Here is a 17,834-nt window from a genome sequence, read left to right on the forward strand (position 1 = left end):
GGGAACTTGGATCTATTCTCGGAACAGAAAATGAATATCAGTGAAAAAATTCTGAATGAAGTCTGAAATTTAGTTAATAATAATACAGCAATCTTAATTTCCTCATTTTGATAATCATGCCATGGTTATATAAGTTGTTAACATTCAAAGAAGTGGGATAAAGGGAACAGAGAAACTATCTTTGCAACTCTCTGAACATCTAAAATTGTTTCAAAATAAAAGAAATAAATAGACTTCCAAAATTCTTAACATTAGTGATTAAAATTTTAAAAAATACATTTCATTGATTGAAATCATTTGTTAAATTTCAATTTTTTTTCCAAAAGACATAAAATTGTATCTCCTGTGTAACTGCTAGAAGATTGTTCTCTTATTCCTTAGCCCTTAAGGTTCTGACAAAACTTTCTTCTTGGGCAAACTTTAGTTAGCCTTCTTCTTGAGCAGGTCATGTCTTTGGGCCCTGTCGTTGGTCTGCCTCATCTAGTTGTAGCAAGAATCTTACTAAGTCAGTTTTATGAAAATCCCTCACACCCTTAATATCTGATCACCTTTGATATCTGATCAAATTCCTCATCCCTGACCCTTGACATCTGATCAAATTCCTCATCCCTGACCCTGGATATCTGATCACTCTTGATATCTGATAAAATTCCTCACCCTAATCCTTGATATCTGATTTCCCTGGCCTGCCTTTATCAAGAATTCTGCTAAGTTGATTTAGCAAGGATCCTCTTTCCCTTGATGTCATCTCTTAGTGATTTTCCATCCATTGACCCCCTCATTCTCTTGTTGGATATAAATCCCAGATTGTCTTTGCTGTATTAAAAGCTGCTATGTAGAACAACTATACAGCCCATTTACTTTATCATGTTGACATCCTATTATGGACATTTAGGACAAAGATGGTTTCCTTTAATTTGATAAAATCAACTAGGATTGGAACCTTTGAAGATTCACTGGAAATTTGAACTTTAGTACAAAAAATTTTTAAAATTAAATTGATGATATTTTCTCAACTGTGTATTCTCATTGGGTACTATATGGCTCCCAAGGATGTAAAAGTTAGTTCTTGGAGGTGAGAACTAATCTTAAATATTACAATGGTTTATGAACCATCAAAGTTCAAACCAATTTGAGAAAACCTCATTCCTCAGTATTTTTTTTCCTTTGGGTTTTCTTGTGTATCACATGAGAAGCATTGACATGGAGTTCATGGGAGATATACAAAATGTATAAAGGCCAGCTCTACAAACCTATGGCAAATAGACAGTGAGGATTGGAGGACTTTCCGAGGTTTATAAGATCTCAAAGTCACATCATGAGAAGTGGCCTCTGCATACATATGTGCTGTCATTACCTGTCTTGTAGATGGTGCTTATGTTTGATCCTTAGCACTTCTGACTGTGTTGTGGGCTTTGAGAATTAAAATAAATACTTTATATTTTATTATTTAATTCTACTAAAGTTGTTCAACACATCAAAAATTATGTCAAATACTGAAGAGAAAAAAGTTGACAATATCTAAGTGAATATCTCTAGCAGCTAGTGAAGTTAAAAATTTTCTCATATGAAGCAAATTAAAAGTATACTAAAAATAAAGAGTAAGAAAATAATTAAAATATTTAATATTCTTTAGCAGTTTTGAATGATTTTTGAGTATTTCATTACATTAGGTATTATTATGTATTTTTATAATTTGTTAATTTGGTTATGTAATTTGATACATTACAATTTATATAAATAAATAAATTAAAGTCACTACACAAATTTAGTTATGAAGTTAAATGACAAGAGATTTGAAATTTAACTTTTAACTTTTAGCTTAAAATGTTTGTCATACTTAACCCTATGTTGAAGAAAAAGATAAACTTTACACTTTTATGTGTAGAGATACACATATATTACATAAAAATATAATATATCAGTGTGAGTAAATTTTCATCAGGGGTTCAATTAGAAAAAAAATCTTAAGGCTTTGGCAGCAAGGGAGGTTGGAAACAATAATGAAAAAATAACTTTTAAGAAAATGCTCAAACCCATGCAGAGAGTGCATAAAGAAAGCAAAAACAGAAGTAGAAATTAATGTGGGGACATTCAGAAAATGGAAAGTAGTATGTTCCCTATTTAAGGCCTATGCACACAGCAAGGTCTTCAGAGAACCTAGAGACCAAGGCTCAGGGTTGCCCACCTCAGCCAGCCCAGCAGCATCTGCAACATCCCCAATGGCCTCGCCCTTGTCTGTACTGATGGCCCTGCTGGGGCTCAGCTGCATGTCCATCTGCTCTCTGGGCTGTGATCTGCCTCAGACCCATGGCCTGGGTAACAGGAGGGCCCTGAGACTCCTGGCACAAATGAGGATAATCTCTCCTTTCTCTTGCCTGGAGGACAGAAATGACTTCAGATTCCCCCAGGAGGAGTTTGATGACAACCAGTTCCAAAAGGCTCAAGCCATCTCTGTCCTCCATGAGCTGGTCCAGCAGATCTTCAACCTCTTCAGCACAAAGGACTCATCTGATGCTTGGGATCAGACCCTCCTAGACAAATTCTGCACTGGACTCTATCAGCAGCTGGATGAGCTGGAAGCCTGTCTGATGCAGGACGTGGGAGTGGAAGAGACTCCCCTGATGAATGAGGACTCCATCCTGGCTGTGAGGAAATACTTCCAAAGAATCACTGTCTACCTGAAAGAGAAGAAATACAGCCCTTGTGCCTGGGAGATTGTCAGAGCAGAAATCATGAAATCCTTGTCTTCATCAACAACCTTGCAAGAAAGATTAAGGAGAGAGGAATGAGACTAGTCCAACAAGGAAAGAAGTCTCATTGACTAAAACATGATCTCACGCTTTCGTGAGTTCTGCCATTTCAAAACTCTCATTTCTGCTATAATCATCACATGAATTGAATCAAATCTGTCAGATGTTCTCAGGAGTATGAAGCAACATCATGTTCAACTCTATAGGCATTAGTTCCTTACAGATGACCATACTAATGTATCTATTTATTTAAATATTTATTAAATTATTTATAAGATTTAAATTATTTTTGTTCATAAAATATGGGCACATTTACATTGTGGTTAACATAACAAAATGTATTCTTTATTTTTAATCTATTTAATTTTTTTGTTTATTAAAGTTTTACTGTAGAAAATTTTTGTGTTGTTTATTCTTTAAAAGGAAACATCAGACCAGGTGTGGTGGATCATGCTTGTAATCCTAGCATTTTGGGAGGCTGAGGCAGAGGCTTGCTTGAAGCCAAGAGTAGGGGACCAGCCTAAGCAAGAGCAAGAACCTGTCTCTACAAAAAGTAGAAAAATTAGCCGGGCATGGTGGCATGTGCCTGTAGTCCCAGCTACTTGGGAGACTGAGGCAGGAGGATCACTTGAACCCAGGAGTTTGAGGTTGCAGGGAGCTATGATGATACCACTCTAGCCTGGGTAACAGAGCTAGACTTTGCCTCAAAAAAAAAAAAAAAAAAAAAAAGAGAGAGAGAGAGAGAGAGAGAAACATCAAACCTGACTATACAACCTGATGAAAGAACAGATGGTACAATTCTTTTACCCATCATTGTTATATTCAAGATGTAAGTAAAAACTAATTTAATCTAGGCCATGTTGTCTGTTGCCTTCATTACACAGAGGTGAATATAACAAATACAGTTCCTGCTGTCTTGCATCTTTGATTATTATAGGGAAAGAAACCAAAAAACAATAATCACACTAAATTAATATCAATTATGTTAAATGCTATAATGAGAAGAAAGAAAAACTAACGAAATTCTCTCAGCAGATGGTAAACTGAGGCATGTGAGGAAATAAAAATAAATGCAGAGATATTTTCTATAAATTGGTAAACGCCTAAGTGTAAATATTCATTGCCAGTTGAATACATGACTTTGCAATTTATAAGGAATATAAGGCCTGGAGGTTCATGACTGGCAACTGAGAACCCCCAAATAAAGGGTCATGTGGGGAGAGACAGTAGAGGGAGAAAAGGACTCAAACTTGCTTCTGAGGACCTTCCACCTTTGAAAGGAGAGGAGAGAAGAACAAACAAGGAAACAGAGGTGGAATACCTTGCATTTGAGGTATGAGAGAGATGATGATAAAAGTATATTTAAGAAAATAAATGTGCTTAGAAGAATAATCAATGGACTTACAGAAAATGTGGATTGAAACTGCCCACGACATCAGGAAGACAGACTGGAATGGTGATCTCAGTGAGAGCTGGCTTCCTAGTATTAATCAGCAGAAACCATATTGCAGTAAGTGGAAGAGTGAATCAGAGAAGAGAAATCAGAGATCATTTATGTAGAAACTAGTTTCAAGAGGTTTACCTTTGAAATGGAGGGGAGAAATAGTGTTGAACCTTAAAGGTAATATGGACTATTTTTTATCTGCATAGCTTTTCCTTTTTTGAAAATATATATGTCTGTAGATAGATTTCATGGATTTGATGTATTGGCAAATCATATTAATATAGTTAATATTTATTTTAAATCATAGCATTAAATTATTTATGATAATAATTTATCACTATTTTGATTAATACTATGTTGAATATCGGTAAAGACTGACAAACTTTCTTCACAAAATAAAATTGGGAAACTAGATCAGAGAATCTCTTTCTCAATACTTAAAGGAAAAAAAGGGGACAAAACTAGCTGAAAATACAACATGAATCAAGGAAATAGCAAGAGAGTTGTGTACAATTTAGGAGTCAAAAAAAGATTTAACAATTATTAGAGAAATCCAGAACACAAAATTTACATCAGGTGTAACTAACAATAAAGAATTTTACATTTAAATTTCATTCTGCTTGGATGTATGTGTGATGTTGAGAAACCCACTTAATCTCTGTGAGCTTCATTTTTCTCATAAATAAAATGGTTTCAAGATATTTATATAGTTGTTGTGAATCTTAAATGCACACATATATTTTAAAACACTTATCATAGTATCCTCCACTGAGTAAGGAGTTAAAAGATGGTAGGTATTTTCCTATTTTTTCTTCATACAGCTATAGATGAGAATATTATTTGTCTTTTTGTAAAGTTCTTAGGAACTGTGTCCTACCTTTCAGTGACCAACCTTCAAAGGAGGCAGCCTAGAAAAACAGTGTTCTGTCATGAATTCTAGAGAGGCTGAAAAATTGTCACTCCTCACTTCAAAGTAGTGTCCTATTTATACTCACTCAGAAAATGGTGGCTTGTATAAATACCTGAGAGAGGAGAATAAGCATTTAGGTCAAAGTGCCAAACATGTCGTGTTTATTTACTGATGCCAGCACCTGGCACATTTCCTTCCTCACTCTCAGCATTCCAGAATATACTCCCATATCACCTGGGTTTCCTTCCTCTCAAGGTAGACTCCCCATAGTATCCTGGTCATTCACTCCCTTCACCTTCCTGGCCATTCACAGAGCTGCTTTCTGTTGTGTTGTCATTCAGGCTTTGTGGTTTCCCCAAAGAGCAGAGCACCACAGGTAGAAAGCAGAAGTTACATAACATTTCTAGGTTTTACAGAAACATCCGCAGAAGAGCTTTTCCTGGATTTCCGTTGCGTATGACATAATAGTAGCTGTAACTAAAAGGAAAGAGAAAGCGGGATCCAAGTTGTGTGTGGGCTCCTGAACACCTGCCTGGGGAAGACAGCGCCTTGGTGGCCACGTGTGACAAGGGCAGTGACCAAGACTGGAGAGCTGTTTTCAGACCTATGCAGAAACCTTACCACTTCCTGGGGATTTCTCTTCCTGCTGCAAAAAGGCTACTTCTTGGCAAGAACATGTTCTGTGATGTCATAAGCCTGTTTCCTTACCCTTGGTCTGTTACAAAGAGAAGGGGTCTCCGGATTCAGGCAGGTCATGGACCCCTTGGGATTGCCTGTTGTAGGGACAGAGAGATGTATTCTGCTGTGCCGACCAGTGTACCCTCCCTAGGATCACCCCCTCCACACACTATGGGGATCCATGGAGGCAGGTAGAGCTGCCAATCTGGATTGTGACTCAAAAGTATTCAGATAAACCTCATGTTTAATAATGCCCTAATTCTTAACAGTACAATCTTAGTTTCACAGATTCATTCCTAATATCAGTCTTCAAATATTAACAAATAGAAGAATATTCTTGTGGTCACTTTGACCAATGATGTTGACACCTCTTCCCCTCAATAGCAAAAACTCTGCCTGTGTAGCAAAAGAGAGAAGTCCCACAACAGCTGAGGAATGTGAATGAATAATGCCATTGTTACTTGAGGTCTAGTGAGGTTTATTTATTCAAATATATCAATTTTGGTATAATTTGAGAGGCATTCCTATGGTCAGCATCATATTTTCATTGAGGGAATATGTGTAAATTGCTGAGTTAGCAAGTTGGGCCTGCAAGTGCAGAGGAGTCTCTTGAAACTTCTCCGGCTACACACTCAACATTTGATTTACTGTTCTCAAACTTGAGTTTGATCAGGGTCTTGGATAAATTTCACAAATTTTGTCCCGGGCAGTCTTCTCCTCTCCTACAGAAGAAAGGATGGAGAAATTTAACAGGTGGATAAGATTTGGCTTCTCAGCCTATTATCAGGGTTCTCCAGAGAAACAGAACCAACAGAATGCATATATTAATATATCAACACACACACACACACACACACACACACACAGAAGGGGGAGAGAGCGAGAGAAAGAGATTGATTTTGAGGAATTGGCTCACATAATTGTGGAAGCTTGGCAAGTCAAAAATAGGGAAGAGTTGCAGTTCAAGTCCACGTGTGGTCAGCTGGCAGAATTTCCTCTTCTTCTGGGGAGGTCATTCTTTTTCTATCAAGGCCCTCAGCTGACTGGAAGAAGCTTACTTACACTATAGAAGATAATTTGTTTTACTCAAAGTCCACTTATTTAAATATCAATCTTATCTAAAACATAAAATCACAGAAATACCTAGAATAATGTTTGAACAAGTATCTGAGTACCCTGGATCAGCTAAGTTGGAACATAAAATTAACTATCACACTGAGACTCCCTAGTTGATGTCCTAGCACTTTTCAAATACTATTTCTCTTCCGTCCTTAATGGCTATGTGTTTTATACATTTTACTTAATTTTCCTGATCTTTTTGGTTTCTGGGGGAAGAAATCCTGAGATCAGGCTCCATCACATCACGTTGCTTGGAAAGCCTCTGTAGCCATGATCTGTTTCATATAAAGAAGTCATAAATTTGTACATATTTAGAAAACCCCACCATTTCTTTTGTGGTTTTGCTATGCTTATAAGTTTATCATGTTACCATGGGCTTCTTCCCCCTTTAAAAAAACCTAATATTCCTGTCAATTCTCGATTCCATGGAGTTGTGTCCTGCCCAGGGTTGGTTCCTGTTTTGCACCCTGCCCTGCTGGGATAGGACCAGTTCCAGTCCATGTTCTGATTCCACAGGAGGAGAATGCACTAGGTATAGGATTCACATTTGCTCAAAACTGAACCGAGATAAGTGGGTTGGAAATGCATGAATGAATGAATGTCAATTGTTATAAAATAAGAATTCATAAAGTATATGATAATCATACAAATGCATGACAATGAAGGATGCAGTAGGAAAGCAATCAGCAAGTACACCATATGTGTTACGGTTTGCTCTGAACTGCTGGTGTTAGGAGGTGCTTCTTACAATTTTTGCTTTGCAAACACTTATTTCTTGATTTAAACCAGCATCCACTTTGACTGCTGTCACTCAATGATTCATCAGAAAATAATTATCGTACTTGTTTTTATTAATCTTTCTTAAATGTATGTATAGCTCACACTTATTTCAGTGTTTAATATTAGAAATGTTTTGAGTATTTACTTAGAAGTTTGGTGATGTTTTTGTGACCAGAAATATGCTGTAGGAATTTCACTCTTCTTTGTATCAATTAGCCTATGGTAAAATTGGTTTTGTTACACGTCCCTTTACTTAATGTTTCCTTGCTTCATAAATCCTATGTCCAGTTCTATTCTTCACTTATTTTCACAGAGCCTTCCAGACAAGCCATTATCTCAACTCTACCTAAGGTTTTGACCTTGGACCTTTGGCCTATCTCTCGGTATTTATATTTCTCACCAAACAGTTATATAAATTAGTATAATACAAATAGTGTTATTGAGAGGACTGAGTTAATATTTTCAAATGTCTTAGAATAGTGAGTAGTCCGTATTTAGCATGTAATAAATTTTGGTGTTATCATTTTCTTCATCATTATTATCTAGATTAAGAGCAGAATCTTTTGGGATCATCTATAATTTCCCTTCTGTTAATTCTAGGTTTCTCCAGGCAATCTTTTCATTGCTTGGTGAATTTATTAACTTGATACTGTGCCCAGGCAAGGCTAACATCTATTATGCTGCCAGAGATAATGTTTAAGCAACTGGGGACTGGTTGCTAGTCTCTTGAGGGTTGGTTAGTGTGACTTATCCCTTCTCTGCTCAGAGCTGATCACATGTGGATTAAATAAAAGAAAGTCAGTTGCCTGTTATTACAAAGCTGAGGGCACTTTATTGACCCAGGAATTGCTCTTCTTTGAGCCTCTGGTAGAAGCAGCCACTTCCCTGACTTTCTGCACCTCAACATTGGCCTTCATTCTTCCTTCTGCCAGAGCCCCTGGTCCCTGACTTTGCTGGACTGAACTTTGCTAACTTACACTTTGCAACTTGTTAGCAGAAAATCACTTCCCTTCTTTCACTTTCATGACAATATGAATTACTTTTGTTTTTTGCTGCCCACAAACAACTGTCAAGTTTTGCTTTCTAGGAAAATTGAAATGAGAATCAAAAAATCTGAAATCTTGAAAATTAAGGAGAAAAATGATGTGGCCCCTTTGCCTTACTTTTACTTCTCTTTGTGATACTTCATCATGAATTAGAACATAAGGCAAAAGGAGCAAGACAAACCTTGCCCAGTAAACCACTATGTAAAAATATTCTCAAAATTCTTTTGTTGTTGATTTTTAAATCTAAAATAAAAAAAAAATCACAAATGAGTAAAGGAAAGAAGGCTATTACTCTTTGACATGACAGCATGGTACTCACTGACTTGCACTGTCAGAGGCAGAGGAACAAAGAACTTCAAGAGAACCACGGTGAATTGATGAACAACTTAGGGACATTAGTATCTGTAAACGTCATAAGCTTCTAATGAGTGACAACATCTGCTTTGAATCTCTTGTGCCCAGCTCAGAAACTTCAAGCATAACAAGTGTTCGACAGTTTAAGTAAAAGAGTTGAAGAATGAAAATTGTGCTTGGCAAAGTAAAAATTGAGTACTGAAGATAAAATGATTACGTTTGGATAATTCCTCCACCTACTTAGACAAAACAAACTTTATCTATCAGCATTCAAAGGCTGTTGACACTTTTGACAGGCATGTTTCAGGGGAAAAGAAAATCACCACTGAGATCTAGGGCCCTTTACACAAATACTCTAGGGGCAACGGCAAAGATTTTGGAGGATTTATTATTTCTGCAACAAAGAAACAAGCCCCTCCTCAGCACAGGAGTTCTCAAGTCATCAGGATGTAGTGAGCTTGACCTCAAGAAATGGGTGTGGTCACCATCAAATTGGTTTCACTGATCATCACCTAAGAACACATCTAGGAATAACATTGATCGGGTGTCGGGCAGATGTGTGTGGGGGGAGGGGATGGGTGTATACATACATAATGAGTGTGATGCGCACTGTCTAGGGGGTGGACACGTTTGAACTAATGCAATGCGCACTGTCTAGGGGATAGACACGTTTGAAGCTCTGACTCGGGGGTGGGGGGGGTCGGGGGGGAAGGACAATATACGTAACCTAAACTTTTGTACCCCCACAATATGCTGAAAAAAGAATTAAATAAATAAATAAAAAGAAATGGGTGTGGGAGAGTTCGCATTGAAGATACTTTATCACGCTATCGCGGAGGGTGTTTCCGGATGTGATACCTACTTTGTGAGGGAGGTGGTGCTAAGGAAATAGCATCATCATGGAATTAGACTCTCCACACCCATATGCTCCTGAAAAGAATCCCAGATTCCTACTAGGAGTATTAGCACAACCTGAGGAGCAGTATAGACCTCCAGTAAAAAAAAAAAAAAAAAAAAAAAAAAAGGTAAAAAAAAAAAAAAGGGCAATGTCTACATGATTCTAACATTATGACTCCAGTGAAGCATAACCACATAAACCTGAATGAATATATTGTAGAAGGAAGGGAAACATCAGATAAGTTCAATCTTTAACAACCATCAACCTCTGTGGTAAATAAAACAGCAAACAAACTCAGTCACAAAAAGTTTAATTGACAAAGATGATCTGGTACATCCCTAACTAAACACAAAAACCTATAGGGCAGTAGGAGCTTGACTTCCTATGTAGAGTACGGAGGATAAAAATGGACCCTAGGATCAGGGCTTAAAATTTGTTCCTAGAACAGAGAAGAGCAATATTTATGTATAAAAAAAAGTGTGTGTGAGAGTATGTATGTGTGTGATTATTTACATGCATATATACACTTCTAGCTTTAGCACAAAGATGTTTCTCATTTGATTGATAAGTATCCATTTGGATTGACACATCTGAAGTTTACTGGGAAAATTAAACTTCTAATGAAAAATTAATAGTTTAGCCTGATGTTATCTTCTTAGGCCAGATGAAGAATACATAAATGAAAATAAAAAGTAGAAGTAAAAGTGTAGAGACATGTTCAGAAAATGAAAATTGTTTTGTTCCCTATTTAAAAGCCATGCATAGAAAGGATGTCTTCAGAGAACCTAGCTAGAGTCCAAGGTTCACCCCGACCCCAGCTCAGCCAGGACAGCAGCAGCCTCACTTCCCAATGGCCCTCTTGCTCCCCCTACTGACGGCCCTGGTGATGTGCAGCTGTGGCCCTGTTGGGGCTCTGGGCTGCGACCTGCCTGAGAGCCAAGGTCAGCTTAGCAGGAAGACCTTGGGGCTTCTGGACCAAATGAGGAGAGTATCCACTTCCTTGTGTCTGGAGGACAGAAACGACTTCAGATTCCCCCGGGAGATGGTGAATGGCAGCCAGCTGCAGAAGGCCCAGGCCGTGTCTGTCCTCCACGAGATGCTCCAGCAGATCTTCAACCTCTTCCACACAGAGCGCTCCTCTGCTGCCTGGACCCCGACCCTCCTGGGCAGACTGCGCACTGGGCTTCACCAGCAGCTGGAACACCTGGAGGCCTGCTTGGTGCAGGTGACGGCGGAGGAAGACTCTGCCAGTGCGATGGAGAACTCGACCCTGGCCTTGAGGAGGTACTTCTGGAGAATTCGTCTCTACCTGCAAGAGAAGAACTACAGTGACTGTGCCTGGGAAATTGTCAGAGTGGAAGTCATGGGCTCCTTCTCTTCATCAACAAACTTGCAGGAAAAGTTAAGAAGGAAGGATGGAGACCTGGGGTCATCTTGAAATGGTTCTCGTTGACTTATCTGCTATATCACCCTTGCACATGTGTCTTTGTATGTTACAAACGGCTTTCATTTCTGCTTTAGTTAGAAGTTATTGAATTAGATTTAGTAAATACTTCATCGATAGTATTAAGTATATGTTAAAAACATTTGAGTCTAGGGGCATCAGTTCCTCAGAGATGACTGCCCTGATAGTATTTATTTATTTACTTATTTATATCCATTCTTCTTGCATGTATTGTATGTATAATATTTATTTATTTATTTATTTTGTATAATATTTAGATATTTTAATATAACATGTTCAGCTTTACATTGTAGTAAAATTTATTAAATATCTACATTTTCATGTTTTTAAATTTGCATTTTGTATTATTTATTAAATTCTTACCAAAGAAAACTCTTTGCATTTGTTTATTCTGAAAACCAAGTCTACATTCTCTTTTTGTAAATCAAATTGAAGAAAGTATGGCACAATACATTAACTCATTCATTCCAGCCATATCATATGTGTAAGTTGAGTAAGTGGAAGATTTTGGAATTTCCTTAAAGAAATATATGTGAATAAAGCACAAAAAATTCCTGCTGTATTGGAATTCTCAGACCTTACAGGGAAGGAGACATAAAAACAGTATTAATGCTTATGTTATTTGAATTATATTAAATGCTGCAAAGAGAAGTAAAGGAAAATAATGTTCACTGACCTGAAGCTTTAGGTACAAATGATGCTGGGAAGGGGAAAAAAACATTAGATATCCTTCTTAAGGTGCCTGGGAGACATGAAAGTGCAGAAGTCTTTGGCAGTTGAAAATATGGGTCCGGAATGATCAAGAAATGCTATGAGTAAAGGTATTAATTTGGGATGCCTTATTGTATGTCTGGTAGTGAGGACATGGGAATGGATGTGGTCACATATAAAAAGAGGGGGCAATGGGGACACTGAGATGAGAACCTAACCTTCATCTTGCAGACCCTCAGCAGTGAAAGAAAAGCAAAGAAGGAGAGTCTGCAAAGACACTGAGGCAGAGTGGCCAGTGCAGTTAGAAGGACAAATAGAGACAAAAGAGGAGAAGACAATGGTGCTTTCAGGGAAAATCAGGGCTGAACTGTCCTAGGGGACCTGACAATAGATGCCATTGATTATCTTAGGAGGATCTGATTTAGTAGAATTAATGGAACAGAAACCAGATGAGAGTAGGTTGAAGAGGAAACACAAAAAGGGGAATTAAGTACACTGTATATAGAAAAACATCTGCGGAAGCTTGTTTGTGAAGTGGAGTTGAGAAATAAGGTGATACCTGGAGGAAAATGTTATTAACATCTCTATGCATTTTTTCATGTTTTCTGAGATCATTTTCAAAGAATGGATGAATTGGAATAAGCCTTCTGAACATTTTTTATTGGTGAGATCGACATATAAAAAATTACATATTGTTTAAAGTGTAAAACATGGTGTTTTGGTATTTAATATGTATACTCGTATATACCTTCTGTAATGATTCCCACAACCAAGCTAATTAACACTTCCATCACCTGACATAGTTACTATTTTTATGTGTGTATGATGAGAATACTTAAGATCAACTCCCTTAGCAAATTTCAAGTATACAGTACATTCTTATTAAATATATTTACCATGCTATACTGAACATTTTATGTATTTGATTTATTTGATATAAACTATTACCTATTTAAAAATTTGATTTGAAGATTTGCTTATTTATTTGAAAATAATAATTTATTTATTAAAATTATGTTATCATTATTCTAATTAATATTACTTATGGTAAATTTCAATGATAATCCATTTCCTTGCTAATTGTAATTCTTTTTTCAACCAAGTTTACAATTGTTTCATTTTATTTTATCTGTGACTTCATTTACTCCAGTTTTTATGTTGGTCATTTACATTATATATATGTATAATTTTGTAACTTCTAATCATTATAATAAACATTTTCTATAAATTCTAGCCATATTTTTTTGATGGACACTTGTGGGATTTTTAAAATTTATTTTATTTTTTAAGTTTTGTTTTGTTTTTAATTGACATAATTGTACACAGTATGGGGAGCAGTGTGATGTTTTGATACATGTATACATTGTGTGATAATCAAATCAGGATAATTAGCACATCTGTCACCTCAAACATTTATCATTTCTTTGTGGTAAGAACATTCAAAATCCTCTTTTCTAGCTATTTTGAAATATAAAATACATTATTGTTAACTACAGTCACCCTATTGTGCAATAGAACACCAGAACTTATTCCTTCTATCTAACTGCAACTTTGTACCTGTTGTCCAACCTCTTCCCATCTCCCTCTCCCCACAACACTCTGGTAACCACTATAGATTCCACATATGAGTGAGATAATGTAAAATTTGTCCTTCTGTGCTTGGCTTATTTCACTTAACATAATGTCCTCTAGGTTCATCCATGTTGTTGCAAATAATAGGACTTCATTCTTTTTTATGGCTGAATAGTATTTCATTGCACATATATACCACACTTTTATTTTTTATTTTTATTTTTTATTTTTTTTATTTTTATTTTTTTCTCGAAATAAGGATTTTTATTTATTTATTTATTTATTTATTTTTTTGTCTTTTTAATTTCAGGATAATTTTTTTTATTTCATCTTATTATGGGGGATACAGAATTTCAGGTTACATACGTTGCCCATGTACCGCCTGTCCCCCCAAGTCAAAGCTCCAGGCGTGTCCGTTCCCCAGACAGTGCGCGTTGCACCCATCATGTAGGTATATATCCATTCCCTCCCCAGCCCCCCTCCCCGAGTCAGCACCTTCAAGCGTTACCATTCCCCAAACGGTGCGCAATGCACTCATTATGTAGGCATACACCCATCCGCTGCCCCCACCCCCCACCTCAGTCTGATATCCGATTGGTATCATTCCCAGATGTGTATTTAGGTGATGATCAGGGAAACCAATTTTCTGGTGAGTACATGTGATGCTTGTTTTTCCATTCTTGGGATACTTCACTTAATATAATGGGTTTCAACTCTCTCCAGGAGAACAAAAGGGATTCTATATCACCGTTATTTCTTATAGCTGAGTAATATTCCATGGTATACATATACCACAGTTTACTAATCCAATCATGTATTGCTGGGCATTTGGGTTGTTTCCACATCTTTGCAATTGTGAATTGTGCTGCTATAAACATTTAGGTACATGTGTCTTTGTTATAGAATGACCTTTTTTCCTTTGGGTATATGCCCAACAATGGGATTGCTGGATCAAATGGTAGGTCTACTTGAATCTGTTTAAGATATCTCCATAATGCTTTCCACAGGAATATACCACACTTTTAAAAATCCATTCATATATTGGTGGACATTTAGGTTGATTCCATATTTTGGGTATTGTGAATAGTGCTGCAATAGATATGAGAGTGCAGGTATCTCTTTGATATACTGAATTCATTTTCTTTGGATATAAATAATGAGCACTTTTTTTTCATAAGTGCTCCTGTGTACAAGAGCTGGACAGTTCCTTGTATATCTTTCCAAGCACCCTCTAGGATATACAACTATCCCTCCCCCAACCACATTTCCCTTTTGGTTTTACAAATATTCAGTTCCTTTTCTTGTAAATCTGTTTTTAACCTTTAATTTCTATATTTCATTGGGAATAGTTTTTATCTGTGATATGAAAATATAAATTGATTTTTGTCAATGCCAGGCAATTTTCCTAGAAACCTTCAATGAAATTTTATTTCCTTCCTTATTATAACACATACATTTTTACCATAAATATAATTCATTCTGATATTACAACTATTTTTGAGATAATTTGCTTTAGTAATATAATTATTAAATTTTATTCAGTGCTATACGCATTTTACTTCTGATACTGTAAAACTCATTTAATTCTTCTGCTTGAGGTAGCTAAAGCCAAGAATTCCTTCCTATATTTTAATATTATTGCTTGCATTATTTCCTAGTGAACTTTAGAATTATTCTAAAGTAGAGAGCACTGGCTTCATAAAATGATAAACATTTGCAGATCCCCAAATGGCAAATTATACTGCATAACAAAGAATGAGAAATAAGATAAAAATGAGTGGAAAAAAAAGGCTGGATCAGAGACTTGAGTGTAGGCTGGTATTAGCAACATGCTTCAACCATATAGCATATAGAAAAGGAAAAATAGTATTAATAACTTTGTGCTGGGGAAACCTGGCTGACACCATCTTAACCAACTGATTAACATCAGTAGAAACAGGACATATTGATGTCATGTACACTGGATATGGGTGTGATGTGATTGATGAGCAGATTAACTCTGTGGTTTTCTTCCCTTAAATCCATAACCTCAGTGTAATCATGAGTAAACATCAATCAAATCCAAACTGATAGACATTCAACAAAATAACTCACCAATATTCTTCAAAAGTCTATAGGTCATGAAAGACAAGGAAAGACTGAAGATGTGTTACAGATTGGAGGAGACTAATGAGATAAGAAAATGAAATGCATCTTACAAAACTAAACTTTATACATATTAAACAACGACTCCCCATTCATCCCTCCCTTCCCACACCCCAGCCACTGGCAATTCATGTTTCTATGAATATGTCTACTTTGGATACCTCACATAAGTAGAATCATACAGTAGAGTTGGTCCTTCATATACATGGGCTCTGTATCCTCAGATTTGAAAATATTTGAAAAAAATAAAAATAATACAACAGTAAAAAACATTAAAAATAATACTGTACAATACATAGAATTTACATTGTATTATATTTGGTATTATAAGTAATCTAGAGATGATTTAAAGTATATGAGAAGAAGTACGTAGGATATATGCAAATATTATGCCATTTTATACAATGAACTTGAGCATCTGGGGATTTTGGTATCTACAGAGGGTCCTGGAACCAATTCCCCCTCACATAACCAAGGGACAACTATAATTCTTTTTTGTGACTGGCTTATTTTATTTTAGCAGAATGTCCTCAAGGTTCATCCATATTGTAGCATGTGTAAGAATGAGTTAGATATGTGGCTCTGTATATGACACCACGCTAGCTATTTTCTATTTTGACAAATAGAGGGCAAATTAGTGATGAGGTCATACTTGTGAGTTAAATACAGTGCTGGGGAAAGGCTAAAAATCATGCTGCCCTTGCGATTTGATCCCCAGACCATACAAACCTTCAAGAAGCTAGAATTTCCGTTGTTTTAATAATAAACTCAATAGGCATTATTACCAATAAGAGAGTAGAGTGGAAATATAGCCATTGTCTACTATAATTCCAGCAAATATGGCCATAGTGAAGCAAAATAGCTGGATTATTCATAAATGCCTTCAGCAGGAAGAGAAAAACTGAGAAATTTCTTCAGTAAAAATTATTTTTAAAGTGATTATCCTAGGCCTGGTGAAGATAACACAGTGAATAGGACACAGTCCAGTTATTAAAGAGCTGATTTGCAGAAGATGGTCCCATACCTACCATTTAAACAGTAGGAATCTAGAGGGTTGAGGCAACCTAATTTCCTGTGCAAAATAAAAAAGTAAAACCAGACTTCAGGATTGGAGCTGTAAACTAATGCTTCACAGGGTAATATTCAATATGTATCCAGTTATCAATTTAAGACAAAAACGTTTTCATTCTGATTGATAAAATGTACTTGGTTTGGTACCTATGTACATTCTTTGGAAAATTTGAACTTTAATGCAAAAAAAAAAAAAAGAGAAAGTTTCAAATTTATGATATTTTCTAAATGATGTATTTCTGGTGATGCTATTACTCCCAAGGATGTGAAAATTAATTCTTGGGATATGAACAAATCTTATATACTACAATAGACTGTGGCCCTCCTAAGTTCAACCCTATTCAATATAATATTATTCCTTAGTATTCATTTTTCTCTTTGGGTTTTTTTGTATATCAAATGAGAATACTGACATTGAATTCATGGAAGATAGACAAAATACATGCAAGATCAGTGCTATGATGAATAGATGGCTTATTGGAGGATTTTCTCTTTGTTTGCTTGATCTTAGAGTCATATTGTGAGAGGTGGCCTTTGCTTACTTATGGGCTGTCACTGACTGTCCTTTGGATGTTGCTTATGTTTGGGACTCAGTGCTTCTGAATGTGAAGTGGGTTTTGAAAATTAAATGCAAATATTTTATATCTTATCACTTAATTCTACTGAAGTTTTCCAACACATCAATAATTATGTCAAGCGCTGAAAAGAAAAAAATCTTGACAACCTCTGAATGAGTATCTAGCGGTAATGAAGCAAAATTAGTTTCTCATATGAAGTAAAATTAAAAGTTAAGTACATTAAAAATCAATGTGGAGAAAATGATTTCATTTTTCTCCTTTAAAATAAAGTTTAGAATGATTTTAAGTATATCATTACATTGGTATTATT

General features: G+C 36.1%; 2 protein-coding genes across 2 annotated transcripts; both read left to right on the plus strand.

Annotated features, from left to right (window-relative positions):
• The first annotated feature begins 2,222 nt into the window (after positions 1 to 2,222).
• On the plus strand, positions 2,223 to 2,792 carry LOC138387315 (interferon alpha-10-like). Its single transcript, XM_069474258.1, has one exon. The coding sequence runs from the start codon at positions 2,223 to 2,225 to the stop codon at positions 2,790 to 2,792; it is 570 nt and encodes a 189-aa protein (XP_069330359.1).
• Positions 2,793 to 10,832: 8,040 nt separating this feature from the next.
• Positions 10,833 to 11,420, plus strand: LOC138387317 (interferon omega-1-like). Its single transcript, XM_069474259.1, has one exon. It carries the CDS (start codon positions 10,833 to 10,835, stop codon positions 11,418 to 11,420), a length of 588 nt encoding a protein of 195 aa, XP_069330360.1.
• Positions 11,421 to 17,834: the final 6,414 nt, after the last annotated feature.

This window comes from Eulemur rufifrons, chromosome 7, assembly GCF_041146395.1.
Source record: "Eulemur rufifrons isolate Redbay chromosome 7, OSU_ERuf_1, whole genome shotgun sequence".
NCBI lineage: Eukaryota > Metazoa > Chordata > Mammalia > Primates > Lemuridae > Eulemur > Eulemur rufifrons.

What these genes read in the sequence shown, in the direction of transcription:
- LOC138387317 (XM_069474259.1), top strand. Translation starts at nt 10,833, where the DNA reads ATGGCCCTCTTGCTCCCCCTACTGACGGCCCTGGTGATGTGCAGCTGT.
- LOC138387315 (XM_069474258.1), top strand. Translation starts at nt 2,223, where the DNA reads ATGGCCTCGCCCTTGTCTGTACTGATGGCCCTGCTGGGGCTCAGCTGC.